This window comes from Chrysemys picta, chromosome 1 (genome assembly GCF_011386835.1).
Source record: "Chrysemys picta bellii isolate R12L10 chromosome 1, ASM1138683v2, whole genome shotgun sequence".
NCBI lineage: Eukaryota > Metazoa > Chordata > Testudines > Emydidae > Chrysemys > Chrysemys picta.
This window is the reverse complement of record NC_088791.1, coordinates 337,963,666-337,989,580: the sequence shown is the minus strand read 5'-3', so window position 1 is coordinate 337,989,580 and position 25,915 is coordinate 337,963,666. Positions and strand designations below refer to the sequence as shown.

Here is a 25,915-nt window from a genome sequence, read left to right as displayed (position 1 = left end):
TATGAACTTGATTCTATCAGAAAAAGCGCTACGGTAATGAGAAAAAAAGAAAATGGAATATTCTATCGAGTATTCATTGTTATTTTATGATTGGGAAAAAAAGACTGCAGCAATATGGAGATTACACATTATACAGGCACAGAGCCACAAATGACCTTTTCTTCCAGCTCTTGCGTATCTTTTCAGGTCATTGGACAATTTGCACACAAAGAAACACCCTGGAACATTTAGCTGGGCATAGACAACATTTTTATTGGGGGAGGGCCTAGAGTTAAAAAGAAAAGAAAAGCTGTTGGATATTGCTTTAATGAGTAGTTTTGTACCATGATTACATACGTCCACTCTTAATGAATGGAAAAATTATAATGGTTTCAAACTCAGTATTTCATTTATTAACGTAATCCCTAATTTTTTTGGGGGGTGGGGTGAGGTGAGGTGGGGGAGGAGGGGTTGTCTGCGCCCATGTAAAAAATTCAAGGTTTCTTATTAAAGATTCTTAGGTAAGATCTTCTCCCTCTACCCCGTTCCTCAAGTTTACTCACTAGATTTCTTCACTTTTTTTTTTCCTCCTTCCTGATGAAGGCAGACGGTTTCCTCCCCTATTGCTGAAGTTTATTTCATTCTAAAGTACAATATTCCTTCTCCAATGTCTTTTTGGAGCTTCTGTGCCTCATCCTAAGTGCTTGTGGTCATTAATGATTCTAGAGCACTTTTCACAAGATATGGGTGCTCTGGCTAAATTCCCTCTTGGTTGGTTACATTCTGTTCTACTTCAAATTTCTCCCGTAGTTGGGCACGGTGCTCTACACTTCCTGGACTGAACTGCTTTGTACTGTCGCTGTGCACCATGCAACAACTCACAAGTTTCACCCTAGCAGTGACCACACTTCGGTGAAAAAGCAAAGCAAGCCCGATTGAAGTAGTTTCATATCAGTTTGTGAAATACCTGGTGATCCTTAGGCACTAAAGTGACTGTGTAAACATAAGGTATCCCCCTGTACTGAGGCAGGATTAAGTATACCTAGACCATCCCTGTCAGGTATTTGTCTTAAAAACTCCTACTGACAGGGATTCCACAGCCTCCCTAGGTAACCTGTTCCAGTGCTTAACTAGACTTATAGTTAGAAAGATTTTCTTAATATCTAATATAAATCTCTCTTTGCTGAAAACTAACCCAAGTACTTCTTGTCCTTCCTTCGAGGGACATGGTAAACCATTGATCACTATCCTCTTTATAAAAAAGTTTATACATACACCTCTACCCCGATATAATGCCGTCCTCGGGAGCCAAAAAAATCTTACCGTGTTATAGGTGAAACCGCGTTATATTGAACTTGCTTTGATCTGCCAGAGCATGCAGCTCCGCCTTCACTGCGTTATATCCGAATTAGTGTTGTATCGGGTCGCGTTATATTGGGGTAGAGGTGTATTTGAAGACTTATGTCCCCTCACCGCCTTCTCTTCTCTAAAAACATTTCCATTTCTTTCCCCCTTTATGCATAGGTCATATTTATTAATTCTCTTATTTTTGTTGCTTTCCTCTGACTGTCCAATTTGTCCACATCTTTTTTTACAATACTCCAGCAGAGACCTCACCAGTGCCAAGTAGAGCAGGACAATTACCTCTTCGGTCTTACATATGACACTCCTCTTAAAACACCCCATTTGCTATTTTTGCAACAGCATCCCATTGTTGACTCGTGTTCTATCTGTGATCCACTATAACCCCCACATCTTTTTCTGCAGTAATGCTGCCAAGCCAGTTATTCCCCATTTCGAATTTTTGCATTTGATTTTTCCTTTAAGCATAGTACTTTGCACCTGCCTTTACTGAATTTCGTTTTATGGAATTCACACCAAATTCTCCAATTTATCAAGATCATTTTGAATTCTAATGCTGTCTTCCAGAGTGTTTGCAACCCCTTCCAGCTTGGTATCACCTGCAAATTTTGTAAGTGTACTCTCTACTCCATGACCCAAGTAGTTAATGAAAATACTGAACAGTACCAGACCCAGGAGAGACCCTGCAGGGCCCCACTTAATATGTCCTCCCAGCTTGACAGAGAACCACTGATAACTACTTTGAGTATGGTTTTTCAACTAGTTGTGCACCCATCTGATCGTAATTTCATCTAGTCATATTTCCCTAGTTTGCTTATGAGAATGCCATGTGGAACTGTGTGAAAAGCCTAACTAAATGAGCTGACATATTACAAATAGATTGATTTTAAAATAAAATATTCAGAAGTGTTCCTCCGTCACATCATACCTGCCAACACCTGAGTTTTCCTTTCCTTTTTTTAAAAAAAAGTCACTTATAAACTCTGACAAAGGAAATACAAAAACCTGAACTCAGAACCTAGGGTGACCGGATGTCCCAATTTTATAGGGACAGTCCCGATTTTTGGGTCTTTTTCTTATATAGGCTCCTGTTATCCCCCAACCCCTGTCCCGATTTTTCACACTTGCTGTCTGGTCACCCTATCAGAACTGGACAGCTAAGTGCAAGAGGAACAGATTCTGAACTCAGGGGAGACAGCCTGGTCTGCAGGAATGTGCAAAGAGGAGGAAGACAGGATACCTGGGTGTTAAAAGATGGGCACCTAAATAAATGGCCTGCTTTTCAAAGGACCTGGGCAACCACAGTTCCCAGTGCCTTCAAATGGCGCTCTGGAGGCACATTTCTGAAAACAAAAGTCAGACCACTTATCTGGGTGTAGGATGTGGGTTCAGATGCCTAAGATATCCAGCTCAAAATTTAGGCCCCTGCATCTATTCCCAGCTTTGCCAAGGACCTGTCACATGATCTGTCACTGCCTCATTTCCCAGCTTGTAAAATAGAAGGACCTCATGGCGCGTTGCTAGGTTGAGCTCATTCAGGGTTCTAGAGCCTATGACTTCTTCAAGCTGTCATTTTTCTTACTAGCTTGGAACCTGTTTTGATTTTTTTTAAACTCTGCTGTTCACCTCTAAGGGTATGTCTACACTACCTGCCAGATTGGCGGGTAGTGATCGATCTATCGGGGATCGATTTATCACGTCTAGTGTAGACGCGATAAATTGATGCCCGATCACTCTGCTGGCGACTCTGGAACTCCACCATGGCGAGAGGCGGAAGCGGAGTTGACGGGGGAGCGGTGGCCGTCGATCTTGCGCCGCGAGGACGTGAAGTAAGTGATTCTAAGTCGATCTAAGATACGTCGACTTCAGCTACGCTATTCTCATAGCTGAAGTTGCGTATCTTAGATCAATCACCCCTCCCCGCCCCCAGTGTAGACCAGGCCTAGGACACATGGTCAGCTACCTACATTCTTAGATCAGAGGACAGTTTACCTCCATATAGGCCGTGCTTCATTATGCTCCACTGAAATCAACAGAGCTATGATAATTCACACCATTGAGGATCTGCACCTCATTTCTAGAGGGTTGCCGTTCCAGCAAAATCGGGCCAGTGATATTTTCTTCACGCAAACCAACTATTTTACGCTCAGATACAAAATATAAAAAAAACCACTGCTTTCTTTTAAAAACCTCTCCCCCAAACCGGCGCACAGATACCTTGGCGATGGGTAGAGTACAAGAATGCAAACAGGTGAATGCTGTAGGTCACCCATAAGTTATCAATTTTCATAACAGAACAAAAACTTCAATTCAATTATGTCCCTTGCTCTTTTATGATACCTAAGGGTAAGTAAAGAGAAAAGCCCAACTAAGGCCCAACTTAACTTGGGATATTGCAGAAAATGTGAATACTACAATATTAGACTTTCACCGCAATTCTGACAGCAGGAATCCTGCTGAGCATGGGGCTGACAGTCGGAGACCTGCCCCTGTCAGCCCCGGGCTCCTGCTCTCAGCCCCGGCTGGCCAACAGCGAAAAATCACAGAAAAGTAATAATGGACTTTATTACCGCAAATAATAAGATCCATTATTACTTTTCTGCAATTTTCCATGTCTTGTCTCAGCCACAATTATTTTTTTTTCTCACAATCATCCTGCAATTCAAGGAGGGCCTTATATATAATCCTTTTCAGTAGGATATGAGATATATACACCAAGTAGTAACTGGAGGAGAGCCCCAGAAAGCCAGAGATGAAAACTCAGAGTGCTCTTCCCTCTCCACAAATAGGATACAGTCATCTCTGCACCTCCAGGGACTGTGATTTGGTTTATTTATAACTATTTCATGTCACTTTCCTTTCTCTTTCTCCACAAATTTAGCCACAATTAAGGGAGGGAAGTGGGGAAGATGCAGCAATAGCAGAATATTGAAGGGAGTAGAGTATAGGGGCAGACTACAGAGGCCAAAACTATAGTTTTGGAGGGTTTAAATACATACAACCATCTTAGAAAGGAACAAAACTTCCAAGACATGATTGCATGCGGCTAGCAACTGACAGGCTGTATTCTACTGACAATTCCAGCTGAATGGTGCTTCTTCAAGCCTTCCCGTGTAGGTGCTGGCTACATCCACAACCTCCTCTGAGAGACTTGTCTTGACACAGTTGCTTGGCTGTTGGGAGGAGTGATTCAGCACCCATCATCTCCAATCTTTAATCACTTAAACCTCTAAAAACGGTTTGCTTCCCCTCCCTCCCCCACCCCCCGACCCAAAAGCTGTTTATTTCTCTCCACTCTCTCTTTAGCACTGTGCCCATTTCTGTTTGGTTCTTTGCTCACATTTTGAAAAAGTTCTTTGATCCCTTTAGTATTTCTGTAAAGCTTTGGGAGTTATCGTGAAGCATTCTGGGCCCAATCCACCTTCCACCGAGGTCAATGGAAAGAATTCCATTTTCTTCAACAGGCGTAGGATTGGACACTCTGAGCATCTCAGCAAGGAGGTATTTTAGGAGTAGAATTAATATAACTTAGCACTTCACCTCTCTAAAGCTTTGCAAACATTCACTGCCCCTCACACCCTCCACAGGAGCTGGGTATTACCTCCATTTTAGGGCTTGTCTGCACTACAGAACCTCGGCTGGTATAGCTATGCCAGATGAACCCCCTACTGGAGATGTAGCATACCCAGACAGAGTTCCGGCTGCAAAGCTACACCTCCCTAAAGGACATTAGCTACGCCAGTGGTTCTCAAACTTTTGTACTGGTGACCCCTTTCACACAGCAAGCCTCTGAGTGTGACCCCCACCCCACCTTAAAAAAGGGTTTTTAATTTATAAACATTTAACGCCATTATAAATGCTGGAGGCAAAGTGGGGTTTGGGGTGGAGGCTGAAAGCTCGCAACCCCCCCATGTAATAACCTCGTGACCCCTGAGGGGTCCTGACCCCCAGTTTGAGAACCCCTGAGCTACACCAACAGAAGCACTCTTCTATGGTCACAGTAATGCTGGTAGGATGGACTGATTTAAATAACTGATTTTAATCATGACATAAATCAACTAGTAAGAAACATTAATTCCAATCATCAATTTTAATTTTGGTTTGCATTTGTACTTTTTAGTTATTTTCCAAAGAAAAGTTGAGTCTCATTCATCGGTAACCATTACAACATGTTGATTTACAACTAAATATAGACTTTACGCTAAATATAATGTTTTTTTTTTTTTTTTGGCTAACCATGAAGACACACTATAATTATACATATTTACCTAAGCAATTACGTAACTTAGCTTACATTTATAGTATTAAAAATGCTGAGTAATGCATTTCTTATTTACTAGATTAATTTTTTTACTTGTGATTTGTGCCAAGTTCTACATGGATGGATCAAATGTGGATACATAAGAAAAAAGTTTATCAGAAAATTTGTAACAAAACACGTTTTTCATTTAAAACTAAATGATTTATTAAATAAAGGAAGTATTATCTGTAGTTAGCGAATTGAACGGATTGTTTCTGGTCACTGTGTCCTTCAAGATTTTAGAACTATTAGATCTCATCCTCACACCTAATTTTTATTCATAAATTGGAAGAGGAAAAAAACTTTTCTGCTTTTCCAACTCCCAATCAGTTTCTTAATTTTGAATGAACAGGCCATTGAATGGAGTGAACTGAATAAATTGAAATGAAGACATTTTCTCTGCACCCGCAGAGGAGGATACTATTGTCAAAAACTCATTTAAAACCTCAACAAACTCTGGCTCCAGGTTCTTAGCCAGTGCCTTTTACCAGTTCAGTGGTCTGAATTTAATTAAAATTTGGCAGTAAACATGTATTTTTTAATTTTATCTAAATCATTTTAACAGATTATAATAATTTAGGCCATAACATAGGTTGTCAATTTCAAATATTTAAAAAAACAAAAACGTATTTCATTTAAATTAAAAAATCTGATTTAAATTAAAAGAAAATCTATTTTGATTTACCCTGAGACCTATGGATATATTACTCTGACTCGAGGCTATTTGCTTTAGGAACAATAAAACACTTGATTCAACAATGCTCTCCTTACAATTCTAAGGATAGAAGAGGACAGAGAAAAAGAATCGAAAGGACCACAGGAGTCATTCCTCCAGTCCGGAAATGAGATGCTATTAAAGCTTGACAAGACGCAGAATTTTAATCCCTGCCTAAATTGCTCATCTATCACCCTTTTAGGGTATGTCTTCACTGCACAACTAACCCTGGCTCTAGCTCAAACCCCACTACTATCCACACAGAAAACCCTCTCACCTGGCTTTGGAGGTGCTTTAAGTCTGGGCTCATTTACCCAGCTGGGTTTGTGGGTCAGCATCCCAGATCCACTTTAATTAGGGTGGGAAGCTTGCAACTTTGCAGGGAGGCTGCAGTCCAAATCACTGGAGTGATGAGTCCTCCAATGCCATCCTGCAATTCCTCACCAAAGGACAGGTAAGTTCTCCTGCAATTCACTGGAAAAGAATCCTAGGCTGTTTCAAACACAGAGAACTACGAGATATGCCCCTAGGCAGACATGAGTGAGTGCAGAAATGGTGTGGACACAGTAACAGGGTAGGGCTTTGCTGTGGGAATGCTCAGACCTCGGCTAGGCTAACCCAGAGACGCAGGCCCAGGTGCCAGTCACCCAGTTTAACTCTGCAGTGAAGACACATCCCTATAGTGAAAGCTGAGAGTCAGGGCTATTTAAAAAACAAACAGAGCCCGTGAGGCAAGGCCTAACTGACCGAGTTGTAGCCTACTGCATAACAGTATCCCATTTGTTCATTGGCTTGGCTGAGGTAATCTCTCTAAGGTACTGATCAGATGTATAGGTATAGAGAGGTTAGGTACAGACTACCAGCTTGTGGATCAAGCAGAAATTTTGGTCGTCAGGAATGGAACAGACCAATATTAGCTTGGCATGAGCTCCAACTCACTCCAACTTTTGCTGAAAACCCTCCGACATCCCCGCATGAGGCAACCATAAAAGGTTGTTACAAGGACGAGGGAGAAAAATTGTTCTCCTTAACCTCTGAGGATAGGACAAGAAGCAATGGGCTTAAATTGCAGCAAGGGTGGTTTATGTTGGACATTAGGAAAAACTTCCTACCTGTCAGGGTGGTTAACCACTAGAATACATTGCCTAGGGATGCTGTGGAATCTACGTCATTGGAGATTTTTTAAGAGCAGGTGAGACAATGGTCTAGACAATACTTAGTCTTGTCATGAGAGCAGGGGACTGGACTACATGACTTCTTGAGGTCCCTTCCAGTCCTACGAGTCTATGATAACCAAAGAGCCTCACCTCCGGAATCAGTTCCCAACCAGACTGTGTTACAGCTCTGCTACTGGCTGGAAGGGAAACATTTGGCAGACACTCACTGCATCTACATTAAGCTACTTTTGCTGAGGTTAACCTCTTGAGGAAAATGGTGACTATGTTCCCCTGTGGTGTCAATAGGGTTTGTTTTGGATGTACTGAAGGAACGGTAAGGAGTTAATGTCTAGATCCAGAGTTACAGAGGCATATTTATTACAGGTTTCATCCCATCCCATGTTAAATACGGACATCCTCATATTGCTAGGAGAATGGGGAAGCGGTTATGTGGTGGCTACTTCCTGACAGGACAATACACACTGACAGCACATAATCTCTGGCCAAGTTGTTGAGATGACCGGTACTTGGAGAGTTTATGTGGTTCATAATTAGCTAAAGATGATTTGGATGCAGGAAGAATATGTAGCAATATACACTAATTGTGGGTGGAGGTTGCCTGACATAATTACTTTAAAAACTGTGCTACCGTAATTGGTCCAGGTAAACTCCCAAGTTATCCCAATCATGTGAGATGTGAATTATCCCAAGCTCACTAGTGTCCCATGACATTATAGTTTTGCTTTTCTGCAATGCCAAATTTCAGATACATCCCTCCGAGTCATTTGGATAAATGGGGTTGAACTGACATTTAAATCAATATTATTAAATTATTGCTATTGTAATAGCGCCTAAACAGTGCTCCAGTCAGGAACCAGGCCCAGCTGTACTAGGCCTGGCATGAACACATAGGATACAATGTGATCCCTACCCTGGAGAGTTTACAATCTAAGGTCTTGGAACCTGCCAACTGACCCACCCTGAGGGACCCCAGTGACCGTGTGTAGTCACATTAATATAAATGGAGCTCAGCACAAGGGTTAGAGTCTGGCCCTTCGGGGGGAGGGATAGCTCAGTGGTTTGAGCATTGGCCTGCTAAACCCAGGGTTGTGAGTTCAATCCTTGAGGGGGCCACTTGGGGATCTGGGGCAAAATCAGTACTTGGTCCTGCTAGAGAAGGCAGGGGGCTGGACTCGATGACCTTTCAAGGTCCCTTCCAGTTCTAGGAGATGGGATATCTCCATTATTTTTATTTAAATGGGACAGCTTGCCAGGCAGAGGTCTAATTTCATACACCCAAACTGTGGCTCCTATGTTCTCAGTTTTCCTGAATTTGCCCCGACTGTCTTTAGATCCACCAGCTACTCAACTGCAGTAAACTGCATAATAATTAAGTTGAGGGGGCTTCTCTGCAGTTCATGACACGTACAACTTCTCTGTATCTTCTCAGCTTCCCATCTCCTTTCGTTTTTGTCTTCAAATTTTTATGAATTCCTTAAATAAATAATTTGCCAAACAAGACAGAAAAGGATCCACACACGCAGCACAAGTATGAGAAAATCCCAACCAAAATTATGTGCAGACTAATCGGTGTACACAAATCCAAACAAAACAATAAGGAAGCTGGACATAGAATCGTAGGACTGGAAGGGAACTCAAGAGATCATCTAGTTCAGTCCCCTGCACTCATGGCAGGACTAAGTATTATATAGACCATCCCTGACAGGTGTTTAACCTGCTCTTAAAAATCTCCAATGATGAAGATTCCACAACCTCCCTAAGCAATTTATTCCAGTGCTTAACCACCCTGACAGTCAGGAAGTTTTTCCTAATGTCCAACCTAAACATCCCAGGCTGAAATTTAAGGCCATTGCTTCTTGTCCTATCCTCAGAGGTTAAGAACAAGAATTTTTCTCTCTCCTCCTTTTAACAACCTTTTATGTACTTGAAAACTTATGTCCCCTCTCAGTCGTCTCTTTTCCAGACTAAACATGTAAACAAATCCAAATCCAACGGGATTAAAAAGGTCTAAAAACCCGAGGACTATATGCCTTCAAATTCCTCAGATCTTCTTTCTAAAGCAGGAAGTTATTGTTCCATCTCTCTAAAAATCTATCTATTCTCCCTTAGCCTTTCTCCCTACCATCTCTGAGGGAACGCACGACCCTGGTCAGCTACCAGACATCATTAGTTGGAGGATTAAGCCTCCCAGTTAGAGGAAAATAGATATGAAAGATGGTGAATTGGGAGGTAAAAGCACCCTCCAGTAGAGTCCAGGGGTCACAGCTCCAGTACCTCCTACCTTTTCCCAGGAACAGGAGAGCTAAAGGATATGATTTTTGTCAGTTTAAGTGTTGCCTAAGGGATCTAAGCAACAGCAGAGAAATTGAGCAGAATCTAGTCAGTTTTACTTGCCTACTGCTTGAAGACTATGAGAAACAGCAGATGCACTAGAGGTGATGGAAGGGTCAGGAAGCAACTTTACATTGTTTTATATCCCAGTCACATGTGGAACAAACTTCAAAATCAAAAGCTACCAACTTTCTTTTAATGAAAGTTTATATTCTGCAAATGGCTCATCTGTCTATGCTCTTATCTAGGAGCCCATCATCATGGAATCTGAGCAGTAGCCAAGATTTAGACTTTGTGTACGTTAGCACTTTTGTCAGCAAAATTTTTGTCCGTCAGGAGTGTGAAAAAAACTCTCACCCCTGACTGACATAAATGTCACCAACAAAAGTGCTGGTGTGGACAGCGCTATGTCGGTGGGAAAGCGTCTCCTGCTGACATAGCTACTGCCGCTCAGAGGGTGGCTTAATTATGCCAGTAGCAGAGCTCTCTCCTGCTGGCATAGACTGGCTACCCAAGAGACCTGCAGCTGCAGCAGTACAGTTCTGCCGCTGTAAGGTCCGTAGGATAGACATACCCTAGAAATCTTGCTCCCTCCCACAGCAAGAGGCAGGCACATGGTTTGTTTATGAAGTTATTATTGAACACAGACGAGTGGGAGTGTGCATCTGAGGCAGAGTGGTGGGAAAGTCTGGGTGAAAGGTTGGATTCTGTGTTTCACTTTAAACACATTGAGCAACGAAACAGCTGACCAAACAGAAGGTGCTGGGTGGAGAGACAGGTGGTACCTCTGGTAGCTAGGACCGATTCCATGTAGGGCTTTGAAAAAAATCAGGACAGAGATCTTGAGCTGGGATCCTCTGTTCAATGGGGAGCCAGTGCAGAAAGCAAAGAATGAGGGGAAGCTCCCCCCCCTCCAGTGGTGATCAGAGCTTTGGAGCCCCACATTTGTAGCACCATGCTTCCATATACACTATTTCATAGGATAATACTTGGCACTCACACAGCACCTTTCAACCACAAATCCCACAGTGCTTTACAGATGGGGAAACCAAGGTACAAGTTTAAATGATGTGCCCATGGCCTCAGTGAACTAAAATCCAGTTTTCATGAGTTTCCCATGCCCCGTCTGCTAGATCACAGCTACCCATCCCCATCCCAATCAATATTTGCACCAGGGCTTTTGTGACTTAAGGCATTCATACTGCAGTCCTACATAATTTAATTCTGTAAAGCTTAGGGGTGGTGTGAACCCCACACAGGCCCTGAAGGGGCTAATGTGGGACTGAGAGGCCAATTATGTTATCTGGGTGCACCTGGAGGGAGAGCCTGGCTTAACTGATCATGAAGCCCGGGAGTAGGCTGGTCAGCATAAAGCTAGGAAGTTGAATGCAGAAGAGGGCTGCAGTGAGGGCATGTGCAGTCACTCTCTGGGAGCAGCGAGGTGATGAGCTGGAAACCCAGGGGGGACAATAACCCCTGGAATCCTAGCTGCTGAATAAAGGGTCAACCCAGAGAAGTCGTGGGGAAGAACGCCTGAGAACGCGGGGTCAGAAGAAGCCTAAGGAAACAGCAGGAAGGAATGGCAATGTGCAGACCATGGCTGCTGGTTACAGGGTCCCTGGGCTGCAACCCAGTGTAGAGGGAGGACCTGGGTTCCCCTACCAGCCACCAGGAAAGTAGAGACTTGGAACCAAAGACCATCTGAGGCAGACTCCGGCAAGCTAGTCCAGTGGGATTCTGTTACCCTAGTAGGGGATGATTATATAGTGACCTGGCTGGAGGAGTCGAGTGCCGAGTCATGAAAAGGAAGCACCCTGAGTCCCGGGGGGGAGAGGAGGGGCAGCAGAGGACACAGTGCAAGCAAGCGAAGGAAAGGAGCACCAGACAGGGCAAGAGATAATTCCCAGACCCAACCACAAGGAGGTGCACTTGCAGTGAGCAGAACCCTGTAACAGGTAGATATAGTTCATGCAGAAGACTAAACAGAGATATGCTGTAGGACTGAAAATTGTATAACGTGTTTACTGTCAAGCGTCACTTGTTTCCACATCTTAATTTGCATGTAACAGCCAGGAGCACACTGTGGTAGCACTAAGGTATTTCAATTAGCCAGGAGCAGATTAGCTGGGCTGTACTATCAAGAGTAAGTAGAAAGCTGGGGTACACATGTTGCTGTGCACTGGTCTGTGGGGTGTTGTCAGTGGGGCAGAGCAGGTTTTTCAATCCTGAAGAACCAGTACTGGAGGTTTCTGACCAGCAGATTAAGGAGATACAAGGAGCTGTAGACATGACACTGCAGCAGTGACATGCTACCTCAATGATTTTTTGCTTAGAGATGATTCACCAGCAAAGCTGTGACCGGTAAGTGTAAGTAGATGCAATCATTTTGTGGCCAAAGAATATATTTTCTTTTGTGAAAGGCAAAGGGGCTTATGGGCGTGCACACAATTTTGTGTGCATGGGGGTGCGGGGTGTTACTGAAAATTTAGGGAATGCTGCAATTTAGTTAGGGTTGCTCTGAAATGCACACGGGAGTTTTTGATGGGGGATGAGAATGATTTCTACAAGTGCTGAAGTCAACAGAATGTCAATTTAAAAACTGAACTTTATTTTGCAACACTGAAGAAAAGGCCAATAATTACAGCATGGGCAGCTTTTAGGAAGGGACAAAAAGAAATGAGAGAGGCAGCAAGAAATAAGCAGCTGGTGGGGAAAAAATAGGAGTCATTTTGTGGTTTATAGCAGGAGCCGATTAACATGAAGTCTAGTTAGTTTCACAGAAGTTCAACTGTGCCTGACCCAGAGGCCTCCTCCCATATTTTTATTTTACAATCACATTTTCCTGGTTATTAAGATGTTTGACCCCCTCTCCCCATTTCTCTTTAAGTTTTTCCACACAACTCAGGATAGAGAAATTGATCAATACATAAAATGCTGGGAAAAGTACAGAATAAAAGTGAAAGGGATTAAAACAGCTGTTTAATCTATTTCAGTTAGAATCATCACTTTAAGTATCACAAGGAACAGTTGCAGGTTACAAAAAGAAATCTCAGAGAAGTACATAAAAAAATAGGATATACAAAACTGATTGTCCCTTTAACACCCAGTAATTACAAAGTTGTTTTGTAAGTACAACTTACCCTGACATGAAAGAGCTCCCCCGCACCTTCGCAGTCGTTTGACGTAATTATAGGGGTATGAACGTGCACGTAGCCATTATCCTGAAACAAGAGAGAACATTGAAAGTTGCCAGTCCAAGGATATTACGTGTCAACTCCAAGGAAGATTCCAACATGCGCAAGTCAGGATTCATCTATCAGGCCAGGACCAAAGACAACATGTGTAACCTTTTAGAATAGCTTCTACGTTATGTGAGAGATATACTGGCATGTGCTAAACACTAGTTTGATTTCTGGAGCATGCAGCTTTAGTGCCAGATTCTTCACATGTTCGCACTATAGAAAAAATCCTGCAGAGGGCTCTATAACCACAACAATTCTATCATGCGAATAGAGTGCTCCATTACTTACTAGTCCACAGTGCCAAAATCTCTGTAGGAAACAAGTATTTACATCTGAAAGCCTGAGAGAGAAATAAAGGCCTCTCAGGCAAATGAGACTATGGAAAGAGCACATTTAGACTGTAAGCAGAAGGGACCACGCTTCCTGTACAGCTCCTAGCACAACGCAGCCCAACCATGGTTGGGTCTCTTGACACAAAAATAATATAAATAAATGTCAGCTCCACATTATTTATGTATGCAAAACCCCATGAGTGCACCTATGCAGGGCTCTAGGGGCCTTTCAAAATATAAACACAAACAAACACAGCAACCTCCCTGAAACAGGGAGCAGAATACCCACCCCTCCAGCCATAAATCCCATCCCTCAGCACATCCCTCCTCCCCCACAAAAGCCTGGGAAAATAAATGGGATTTGCCGCCTACCCCAAATGTCAGCGAATTGGGGCTATCTGAACCAAAGAATTGGGGGAAGGCAGGGGCACGTGAATTTGTAAAGTTCAGGGCTGGTGTACAATACATTTTACGGGAAGACATTTAAAGTAACAGGTAGGGAGTAGAGTTTCTAAAGTCCAATGTACTTTATGGCAGCTACCACCATTAAGCTGGCAGTAGAGTGCATTTTACATTAGCAGACTTCCTCCTTGACTTAGGAAGTGCCTGAGAAGTAGGCTCATCAGAGGGGTGCCCAGAACCACAGTCCCTCTCCTTAAGAGACTTAGCCCAGTTTCCATTATCAAACCACAACAAATATTATGGTAACATTAGTGGCTCTGCCATGAACCCACAGCAGCAGGGGAGTTCAGAGCTCAGAGGAGATATTCATGCTGCATACTCTTCACTGGGTGTGTCTACACTGCAATTAGACACCTGTGGCTGGCCCATGCCAGCTGATTTGGACTTGTGGGACTCGGGCTGTGGGGCTGTTTAATTAAGGTGCAAACATTCCAGCTCAGGCAGCAGTCTGAGCTCTGGGACCCTCCCCCATCGTAGCCTTAGCCTGGACATTTACACCATAGCCCCATTAAACAGCCCCACAGCCTGAGCCCCATGAACCCAAGTCAGCTTGTACATTAATATGGAGATATCCTATCTCATAGAACTGGAAGGGACCTCGAAAGGTCATCAAGTCCAGCCCCCTGCCTTCACTAGCAGGACCAAGTACTGATTTTTGCCCCAGATCCCTAAGTGGCCCCCTCAAGGTTTGTACTCACAACCCTGCGTTTAGCAGGCCGATGCTCAAACCACTGAGCTATCCCTCCCCCCCAGCATGCCAGATGTGGGTGTCTAACTGCAGTGTAGATATACCCACTATATCTAGGAGCATAGGGTCCTTAAGGCTAGGAGGGGTATTCACATCTCACAGGTATTGAACTACCCAAGGGTAAAGTTAAAGGTAGGTTTCTAACCTTAGACATCCAAAGCAAAAATTCTAGCATTAATCAGGCACTGTGTGAAAAAGTCCTTGGGATAACAGCATTTTTAAAAAATGAAAGAGGCTTGGACTACTGCATGATATAGTTAAAGATCTACTGTTTACATTTTAGCTTTGTGCTCTTTTTAGTTTTGCACGATGAACACAGACCAGTTAGTTTCGTTTTCCAGTTCTTATGCACAGTGCTGCAATGTTGGATTGCAAGTACTACATGGGAAGAATTGGATTCTTTTTTTTTAAAAAAGTCATTTCCACTGGATCACAATGAAATAAAATAAATAAGACATGTTCTTGTTGGTCTTAGCATTTGCGAAAGCTTATTTTTACAAACATCTTAGTCTGTGGCCAACTGTGACCTTGCAGTCATTGTCCCTTCAAAAATCCATTCAAGTATCATTAAGCATCTAGCTTCAAAATATATATGACGTTAAGCAGAAGAACTCCACGTGAAAAATATCACAATATTGAAAATAACTACAGACAAAGTATTTGCTTTAGTGGCAGTAAGATATACACACTTTATCAGAATTTCATGCTTATTGGTAATTCTAACAGCATTTTCCTATTGCTCTTTAAAACCTCCTTCAGGGTAAGATGTTCATCAACATCCATCTCTGTCTTTGCAACCATCAGAAGTCAAACAACTGTGGGTATTGCCATCTAGCGGGCAAACAGTAGTACTGACTTTTCTTAATGAAGTGATGATGTAGCCCTGTTGGTCCCAGGATATGAGAGACAAGGTAGGCGAGGTAATATTTTATTGGACCAACTTTTGCTGGTGGAAGAAGAGCTCTGTATAGCTCAAAAGCTTGTACCGACCAACAGAAGTCAGTCCAATCAAAGATATAACCTCACTTACCTGGTCTTTTTCTTAACCAAGTCTTTTTACCTATAAGTAAGGCTACGAATATGTCACGGAGGTCATGGAAGTCACGGAATCCGTGAATTCCTTTGACCTCTGTGACATTTTCTGCCTGGGGCTGGAGCTCCCAGCCAGCCACCCTCACCCTGCAGTTCCCAGGCCTACTCTAGTGGGGGGGACCCTGCAGCTTCCCAGCTGCAACAGGGGAACCGCCCACAAAGTTGCAGGTGGCTGGGGGTCCCTGCAGCTCCCAGCTGTGGCAGGGGACCACCCTGAGCTACCAGCTGCCCCGGGGAGCCAAGGGGACTCCATAGCAGCCCAGCCCCCACGGGCAGGGGGACCCCAGAGCTCCCATTCCCCACAGCAAGAGGGGACCTGACAGTACCAGCAAGAGTGGGTGCTGAACCCGCCTCTCCATTTTGTCAGGGATATTTTTAGTAAAAGTCAGGGACAGGTCACAGGCTTCGGTGAATTTTTGTTTATTGCCCGTGACCTGTCCCTGACATTTACTAAAGATATCTGTGACACAAACTTAGTCTTACCTATAAGGAGCTGGTACAGTACAGAAATTAACAGTAGCTTTAACTGGCACGATATTTCTATCTTAAAGCAATCCTAAAATCCATACGATATTGCAGTTCTCTCTTGAGAAGGTTAAGCTTGGCTTAGTCTAAGTTTCAGATCTGAAATACCAAGGCTCTCTGGAACTATAACTTCAAATTACAGGAGGTCTGACTCATCCTTTTATGACAGTAAACTGCCTAATAATCCACAAGTCTAGTTTTGGAGGTAGAGTGCTTGGCATGTAGTTTTAACTCGAGTCATAGAGTTTAAAGCCAGAAGGGATAACCAGATTCTCACGTAGACCACAGGCCACGCGCACACTAACCCAACAACTGAAAGAGACCAAAGTATTACAGCCCACAGGAGACTAGACCATAATGTGCCGCAGGCAGAGAACAGGGGGGATCAAGGTCCACAAGTGCCTGAGGCACCCGCAATGGGAAGGAAAGGATTAAGTGAGATATATCCAGATAATCCTGGCAAGTGACCCACATCTTGGAAAGGAAGGCAAAACCTCCCCTCCCTCCCCCCCGGATCATTGCCAATCTGTGCCGGGGAAGATTCCTTCCTGACCCACACATGGAGATGAGTTAGACACTGAGCATGTGAGCAAGAACCAGCCAGCCAAGCACCTGAGAGAATGTTCGGTACCCTCTCAGAGCCCTGGCCCTCCCCATCCAGTCTCCCATCTCCAGCTTGGGCCAACCCTGCTTGAGAGGAAGGAGATAAACAAAACAAAACAGAATGCACTGGGGGGGAGGCAGAGAATCCCTTCCAGGATCCCTCTCGTTGGCTCCAAGGAAACACATTGTATGGATCCTAGAGCAAAGTAAATAAGGTTTTTAAAATATTTAAGAAGCTTCATTTAAAATTAAATTAAAATGCAGAGCCCCCCGGACCGGTGGCCAGGACCCGCACAGTGTGAGTGCCACTGAAAATCAGCTTGCGTGCCCCCTTCGGCACGCATGCCACAGGTTGCCTACCCCTGTAACAGAGCCTGGAGATTTAAAATAAAAATGTATTTTATTTAAAAAACTTGAAAATTCTCAAAATCAAAACATTTCATTTGACCTGAAATGATTTTCATGACCTCAGGGGTCAAAGTATGTGGGGAAGAATAGTGGTAACACTTCTGCCCTCTGCCCACAAAACACAGAATCTGGGATACTAAAGGTATGTCTACACTGCAGCTGGGAGGTGTAGGGATTAGATGAGCGTAAGTACGTCACACAGGGGTGTGGATTTTTACACACCACTGAGAGACGCAGCTATGCTGATGTAAGTTCCCAGTGCACGCCGGTCCTAAGTCAGTGCCAGAACTAGGAATAGAACCTCAGAGACCTGATTCCATGTCTCCCACTGTCACCCATTACATAACTGCAATGGGAAGGCGGGAGTGTTATGTGGCACCATCATTTGTATATGTGAAAACACAGTAACAAGATCAACCGAAGAAGCAGAGCACCTTGAAAAATGAGTGGATCGCAGCAGTAGCTTCACTGCGTACCCTCAGGAGGGAGCTCAATGTGTTGGTCCTGCATCGTAAGTGAGGGAACTGCCGGCTGTATTCCAGAGGTTGCCTCTCTCTTGGTTTAAAAGGGAACGTCTAAAGAAAGGACAGGAAAAAAACAACCTTCAGAACCTGCAACTAGAATAATTTTACTGATATCCATGAAATATCATCACTGCCTATTAAAGTTCAATAAGTGATACAAGTCAGAAGCAAAATAATAGTTTTTTCCAGAATACTTTGTGGATTTTACAAAGACAACCAGAAAGAGAATGAACCACAAGGGACAAATGTTGATCACTTTTGGAAAATGCTCAGATACCACAGTAATGGTGTCCATATAAGCACTTATATAGAATTAGAATTTCAACAGGACTCAGTGCCAAAGTAAGTGGCTAGATTTTCAAAAGAACCCAGCACGGTGGGTGCCAATCACTTTCTGACATCTTGCTGTAAGTTTCACGGTGGCAACAGAGAACTTTTGGAGATCTGATTCCAATTGTGGGTGCTGAGCAGTTGGGAAATCTGGCCCACAATTCTTTAGCAAATCCAGTCCTTAGTATCAAGTTAGTTTCACAGTTTCCTCCCTATGCTCAGTCTACTAGTCAGTTTCTCCCTTAATGAAAAGGCCCTTGTCCACATCAATGGGGGAGTAGAAGACGCTTTAAAAACATTAAAAATAGAGATGACTTCAGAAAAAATAGCAGGAAATACAGTTTGAAATGTGCTCTGTCAGAAACGGGAATATTTTGAAATTAGTCATGTTCCAAAAGGTATCCTGTGAGCTTGACTGTTAAGTGCAATAACATACCAGAGTATCACAGGGTCCTACCACACGAATATTTTCAGCTTTCAATTCCACATTTTGCATCCTATGAAGACTTTTTACCAGTTTCCCTTGCACTTCCACGGCGCTTCCAAAAGTCAGATCTCTGGAAAAAACAACATTAACAACAATGTATCACTATGGCCCTGACATAAAGCCCATTGAATTTCAGGGACTCGTTGACTTCTTTGGGTTAATTTAGATCAAGCCCTATGCTTACAGTATCTATTATCACAAACAGGCAGCTTGTTACAATTTGATTGCTATATTTTATTCACATGGCACTCAATATATCCCCATGGAAAGCATCTGGTGGGTGGGTGGGGGTGTGTATGTGTGAACCCAGGCTTCCAAGAGTCTGGAGATTTTAAATTAGTTGATGCATAAACCACCAAGCTGTCCATCTTGCAAGAAATAAATTTGCACAGGATCTTCTTCTGTAGCTGAAAATTAATTAAGCCTAAATGTTTATTTTTAATTAGAAGCAAGCTCTCCATGACTGATCCAAGATGAGCCCCAATGTCTGTTCATAAGGAAAGGCCTCAAGGTTTCCACACCCTCTGTGCTCTCTCTTGTGCTGAGCCCGCAAAAGTGGTGCCTCAGCTAGAAACACTGACTGCATCTGGCGCAAAAGGCAGGAAAAGACTAAGGAGCCAGTTGAGGAAAGACTAACATGGCAACCCTAGCTTCTGATAAGGTACAGCCTGACTTACACAGGAAGAATAAGCCACCGGGGGAAGCCAACCCATGGAAAAAGCACTATGAAACCTGGCCCCAATGAGTCAATAGGAATTTTGTCACTGACTTCAGTGAAGACAAAATTTCAGTGTAAAAGTGCCCCCTACTTCCTACTCCCTTCAGAACCAGCTAACCCAGCTCCTTAACTGACAGCTATTGAACGACACCAAATGCAACACCTTCAGCAACTGCTGAATGTACCGCCCCTGCAGCACTCACATCCCTGCTGCCACAGGAGGTGAGACACCAGGCCTGGGAATCGATGCCCTTAGTCTAAGATAGCGTGGAGCTGAGCCCTACAACCATGTCATCAACCCTTTCCAAACAAGAATCTGCACAGAAATTTATTTAAATATGTAAAATCTGCAAACCTATGTTCCAAGGTTGGGTCGGCTACAACCTGGAGGCTTTCCAAAGAACTGCCATCATTTATGTGCAGGAACAAAACCTCTTTCTGGGACCGGACAGAACGAACCCAGCCCTGGAGGAGGAAGAAAATAAAAGTTGGTGATTGCCTGGTTTGAACTCAATCTAGTTATATGCAGGACCCAACTGACACTGAGCAAGTCATTTCGAGCCTGATCCAACTCCCATTGGAGTCAATGGAAAGATTCCCTTAGGACCCAATCCTGATTCCAGTGAAATCAGTGGTAGCTTTACTATAGACTTCAAAGCAAGTAGGAGTAGATCCTGAGGCAGAGGCACCAACATTTCGCCTCAGCATAACAGGGATCCATCTGAATCTCCACGGAGCTGGGAAGATTAAAGTCAGTGACAGACTTTGAAGATGAAAAGCATTCCATAAATGCTGTATCATTATTAATTAGGTCTCTTGTAAACACTCCTTATTGCAACAACAGAGACAATCAGAACACCATTCCTTTAAAGGGCAGTGTCATGGTAATTCGCACATATTGTTCTTTTTCACTGCTATGTACAACTATCTGCGGGAAGCTTGAAACCGAAATCTGTTTCCTAACTGGCTATTTGTTCATAGCCACCGTGCATATGTACTGCCTTAATAAAGAGGCCAATGTCAAGGAGATTAAGTCCAGAATGTAGGCTTTGTTTAAGGGGAAAAAATCAAAACCAATTAATATTACTATTAATTATTTGTATTATCATAGCACCTAGTCATGGACTAGAACCTATTGTGCTAGGCGCTCTACAAATGCAGAATTAACAGAAATGTTTCATTGTTTTGGGTGGTTTTCAAATTAAAAAAAGTTTTCTAGCTGGACTTAAATTTAAAATAAATAAATTGACAAAACTTTTATTAGCGCAGAGTTAAAGTTGCCTGGTGATAACATGCACCCTTCCAGAATGTCCAGTTCAGCAAAACAAGGAAATAGAGTTACGGTAAATGCCCATGAAACCTTGATTCTGTCCCCCTGGAGCTGGCAATAGTCACTAAGAATTATCTTCATGCACTCCAGCTGCATTCAGTGCGTGAGGTGTGGCTGTACTGTGGCGAAGGAATAAGATAGAGCAGCTTAGAAGAGCTGTAATTGTGATACAAGGTGATCTGGGAGACTGTGGCAGTCTGGGGGTGTGCGTGAGCTCCTCTTTCTGAGGCCTGTATGTGTGATCAAAGGGAAAAAATGCATATGAACTTTGGGAGATCTAGCATACCTCATTTCATCGCTGTGATGTATAGGCTGCATCATTAGAAGAGCCCAGAGATCATCAGCAGTGCAGAGGAGATAGGAGTGGCATGGAAGTTTAATTAAGGGGAAGCAAAAGTAGAGTGTTTGATGGTATTGTGTGTCTAGGGTTCAAGGTCTTGTAAGTGTAGATGTGGTGTTCAATTTGTGGAGCAGGTAAAGTGTAGGGAGCTCCTGTTCCATATAGGGCAAAGGCAGAATGTGAGTACGTCTTATTGGGGCATCACTCAAAGCCCCTCCCCCCATTGCCCCGCCACTATTTTTAGTACACTAGTGAGATCAGAACTAGCATGGGTATGTCTCCTCCAGCTGGAATTTACATCTTCAGTTCAAAGAAAGTAGGCAGCTGCAGAGCCCATCCAGCTACTCTGGAGAAGCCTCTGCAAGAAGATGATCTTCAGAAAGGGCTGAATTAGAGGACTAATAATAAGAACTCCACAGAAATGACTAAGTGAATTAACAACATAAATCCCCCACCCACCTGGACTTTAATATCACCAGCCAACTCCTGGGCCTCTAGTGCCTCGCAGACCCTCAGTCTTGCAGCCTGCGTGTGCTTGGGACAAGGAGTAGAGGAACAACGGCGAAGAGCCAGGAGCAGACACCGTGCCCCAAACATTGCTAAAGACCTTCTGCACTTGCCCCCCTGCTAACACCCAAGACCCCACTCAGACTCAGCTACCTTGTCCTCATATGATATGCTCCTCCTGCCTCCAGATGCCACTCCCACAAACTGTCTTCACATGCACCCTATCATGTCCTCCAACCCCCTACATCCGCCCCGCCTGGTAATGTAAAGAGACTCCACTCAGCCTCGGCAGCCTTGTTCTCAGATACCCCACCAACCCCCGCCCTACCCCCAGAGCCCCCCCAGGCCCAGCTGCCCCCTGCCCTGCCCCCAGAGCCCCCTCAGGCTCAGCTCCCCCTGCCCCCAGAGCCCTCCCAGGCCCAGCTGCCCCCTGCCCTGCCCCCAGAGCCCCCCCAGGCCCAGCTGCCCCTGCCCTACCCCCAGAGCCCCCCCAAGCCCAGCTGCCCAACCCCCCAGAGCCCCCTCAGGCTCAGCTCCCCCTGCCCCCAGAGCCCTCCCAGGCCCAGCTGCCCCCTGCCCTGCCCCCAGAGCCCTCCCAGGCCCAGCTGCCCCCTGCCCTGCCCCCAGAGCCCCCCCAGGCCCAGCTGCCCCTGCCCTACCCCCAGAGCCCCCCCAAGCCCAGCTGCCCAACCCCCCAGAGCCCCCTCAGGCTCAGCTCCCCCTGCCCCCAGAGCCCTCCCAGGCCCAGCTGCCCCCTGCCCTGCCCCCAGAGCCCCCCAAGCCCAGCTGTCCCCAGGGTCCCCCGCGCTATCTCCAGAGGGCTCCTAGGCCCAGCTTCCCCGTCCCCCTGTCTCGAGGTGTCCCTGCACCGCGGCCCCAGGAGGCCAGCGCCCCGCCCAGGCCGCAGCAGCTCTGCCCGGAGGAGGGGGCGGGGATGAAGGCCCCGGTTAAAGCGGCCCGATCCCAGGCCCGGACCGATCGACCCACGTGAGACCAAACCAAGCAGGCGGCGGCATCCCCCCCGCGTCACGCACACTCACGTGACCCCTCGTAGCCAAGGTCGCCGCAAGAGGTCAAGATGAGCCTATCAGGAGGCGGGGCGATGTCCGGAAGTACCTGCTGTAGGCGCAAGGTGCTCTGGGAATTGTAGTTCGCGGCTCAGAGGCCGGGTGGCGGGCCGCCTCCTGTAGAGATCCCGGCGCGGGGGGTGGCGCAGCCCTGGGCTGGTGCCAGGGCCAAGTGGGGGGTCGGGTTACGTATCTCGCTGCGAGGAGATGCATTATACAAATTAGCTACTTTATATGCAAATTATATGTAATATGCAGAGGTAAAATAATGACGCGGGGTTCGGGTTTGTGGAAGCGACGGCGTGACGGGCTCAGGACTCCTGGGTCCCAGCCCCAGAGCCCGGGCTGGGGGGCGGGGCTCGGGACTCCTGGGTCCCGGTCCTAGCCCCAGAGCCCGGGCTGGGGGGCGGGGCTCAGGACTCCTGGGTCCCAGCCCGGGCGGGGGCGAGAGGTCCTGTTGGAGCAGGACAAGAGTCAGGCCTCCTGTGTCTTATTCCCAGCTGTGGCAGGGAGGTACCAGCTGGTGGTTAGAGTAGGTCCGACGAGGAGACAGGACTCCTGGCCTCTGTTCGTGAAGTGGGTTCTAGCCCACGAAAGCTTGTGCCCAAATACATTTGTTAGTCTCTAAGGTGCCACAAGGACCTCTTGGTGTTTTTGCTGCTACAGACTAACGCGGCTTCCACTCTGAAACGAGTCCTTGTGTAGTCTTTGGGCAAGAAGACCCCCATCTCTGTGCCTTCCTTGCCCATTCTGGACACTGGAGATAACAGGTTTTGACTCTACCCCTGTACGCTGCTCTGAGTCCCCTGGGATGAAAGGCAGCTCTCAAGGGGGCAAGTGCTGTTAAAAGGCAGGAGTGGGACAAAGAGGGTTAAATTAACACAAACTCCTCTTGTGTCCCAGCTGCTTGGCTACTTGTTCTGCCCAGTTTGTACTTCCCTCTACAGAAACTTCTTCCTCAGAGTTTTTTGCAAAGAAGTTCTCGGTCTGGGGGGATTCCCAGTGAGACATTGGTCTTCCTGCCCTCGCTTTTCCTGTATTCTTCCCCTTCTGAGCTGCAGTGGCTTTTGGGGCTGGGCGTTGCTGAGCTGGCCCTCTAGCAGAGAAACCACATGCCTCATTGCACAGACCCTTCAGGTGAGAAAAGAGTTGGTGAGCAGAGTCCCCAGCAGTGGGAAAGAAGCCCCCTTGGGCTCTGAGAAAGGGGAGGAGAAAAGCTTTTAATCTGCCCAGCTTTGATGGTTTGCTGTTTCCCTTGTGATGCCTTCACTCATACTAAGTGCCTCTTCTCCTTCAAGCTTCTTAGGCTGCTTTACAGCCCTTCCTCTTAATTTGCCCCCAAATAGCTGATGTCCCCACATGCTGCAGAAGGCCCAGGTGAACTCAGGGCTTTGAAAACAACAAGGAGTCTGGTGGCACCTTAAAGACTAACAGATTTATTTGGGCATAAGCTTTCGTGGGTAAAAACCTCACTTCTTCAGATGCATCAAGGCTTTGAGTTTCTCTCGAAAGACCAACTGGAGGAAATAGGAATCTGGGGCAGGGGAATCAGTCTGGGGAAGGTGTAGTATTCAGGTATAGCCAGTCCTGTGATCTGGCCCAGCCAACCTCCCTAAGAGGTCAGTTCTCCAACGCCACTGAATTTTCTGGGAGAGAGACAGGTAATGAACAAATTTTTGGAACAAATTGATTAATTAAACAGTAGTAAGTCACCAGGACCAGATGGTATTCACCCAAGACTTATGAAGGAACTCAAATATGAAATTGCAGAACTACTAACTGTGGTATGTAACTTATCATTTAAATCATCTTCTGTGCTAGATGACTGGAGGATAGCTAAAGTGACACCAATTTTTTAAAAAGGCTCCAGAGGTGATCCTGCCAATTACTTGGTTGAAACTATAGTAAAGAACAGAATTATCACACACATAGATAAACATGATTTGTTGGGGAAGAGTCAACATGGTTTTTATAAAGGGAAATCATGCCTCACCAATCTACTAGAATTCTTTGAGGTGGTCAACAAGCATGTGGACAAAGGTGGATATAGTGTACTTAGACTTTCAGAAAGCCATACATCCGTATTTTCCTGGACATGTCAGGCTTTTTGGTTCTTAAATCGCCGTCCGGGAGGAATTTTTAAAATTTAAAAAATTCCTCCCGGGAAAATACGGACGTATGGTAGGTAACCCTATTAGTACAAAAAATACATACTGTGGCACATCCCTTAAATCAGAACTTTTTATAGGGAACCAGTTGCTAATAAATGAAAGGCTTTTTTTAATATGGTTTTTTTTTAGTCATCCCTGCTGGGGCCCCGCCGAAAATGTTCGAATTGGGCCCAGCACTTCCTAAAGCTGGCCCTGCTGGTAGCTGTTGGTTAGCTTGTCTGTGACAGACAAGATTGGCTTATTGCTGAAACCAAGCTGCCTTTGCCAGCTCCCTAGGAAAGTGGCTCTGAACCATTCCAGACGACTGAACCCCTTTCAGGAGTCTGATTTGTCTTGTGTACCCCCAAGTTTCACTTCACTTAAGAACCACTTGCTTACAAAATCTGACATAAAAATACAAAAGTGTCACAGCCCACTCTTACTGAAAAAATGCTGACTCTCATTTTTACCATATAATTATAAAATAAATCGATTGGAATATAAATATTGTACTTACATTTCAGTGTATAGTATATAGAGCAATATAAACAAGTCATTGTTTGTATGAAATTTTAGTTTGTACTGACTTTGCTAGTGCTTTTTATGTAACCTGTTGTAAAACTAGGCAAATATCAAGATGAATTGATGTTTCCCTGGAAGATCTCTGTGTACTCCAGGGGTACAGGTATCCCTGGTTGAGAACCACTGTTCTAGGAGAGCCTTGCCATGCATGGGAGTGGCACTGCACCATACAGTCTGATTTCCCTTCATTTACAATCTCTCTGCTTTGCAGATGAGCAATACTGTGGCCAGGAAATGCAGAAGCAGTGGGAGGGACTAGGCAGCAGCAGAATCAAATAGGAAGAGGCAGGAGAGGGCTCTTTTTAAATCTAGCAATAGCCTAAGTTCCAGATGTATTTTCTTTCTTTTTGTTTTTAATAAAATTTACCTTTTTTAAGAACAGGATTGGGTTTTTTGTGTCCTAATCGGTTTGTGCATGTGTTGTTTAATTAGCTGGTGGCAACAGCTGATTTCCTTTGTTTTCTTTCTCAGCTCTTCCCTGGGAAGGGGGGAGAATGAAAGGGCTTGAGGTACCCCACAGAGAGGAATTCCCAAGTGCGCCTTCCTGGGTCCCAAGGGGTTTTTTTGCACTTGGGTGGTGGCAGCATCTACCGATCCAAGGTC

At 45.0% G+C, this 25,915-nt stretch overlaps 1 protein-coding gene across 5 annotated transcripts in view; it reads right to left on the bottom strand.

Moving 5' to 3' along the window:
- Positions 1–22,749, bottom strand: part of NARS2 (asparaginyl-tRNA synthetase 2, mitochondrial) — a 74,215-nt gene extending 51,466 nt beyond the window's left edge. For 2 of the 5 annotated variants that reach the window (XM_065581730.1, XM_065581732.1), the window contains exons 1-5: positions 22,554–22,626; positions 19,692–19,801; positions 18,568–18,688; positions 17,712–17,852; positions 13,006–13,086 (exon numbers count right to left, since the gene is read on the bottom strand). In XM_065581730.1, coding sequence (XP_065437802.1) covers positions 13,006–13,086; positions 17,712–17,852; positions 18,568–18,627 — 282 coding nt within the window. In that variant the 5' untranslated portion in view covers positions 18,628–18,688; positions 19,692–19,801; positions 22,554–22,626. The other 3 variants (XM_065581733.1, XM_065581731.1, XM_005308776.5) reach the window with 3 other exon arrangements.
- Between the last annotated feature and the right edge of the window lie 3,166 nt (positions 22,750–25,915).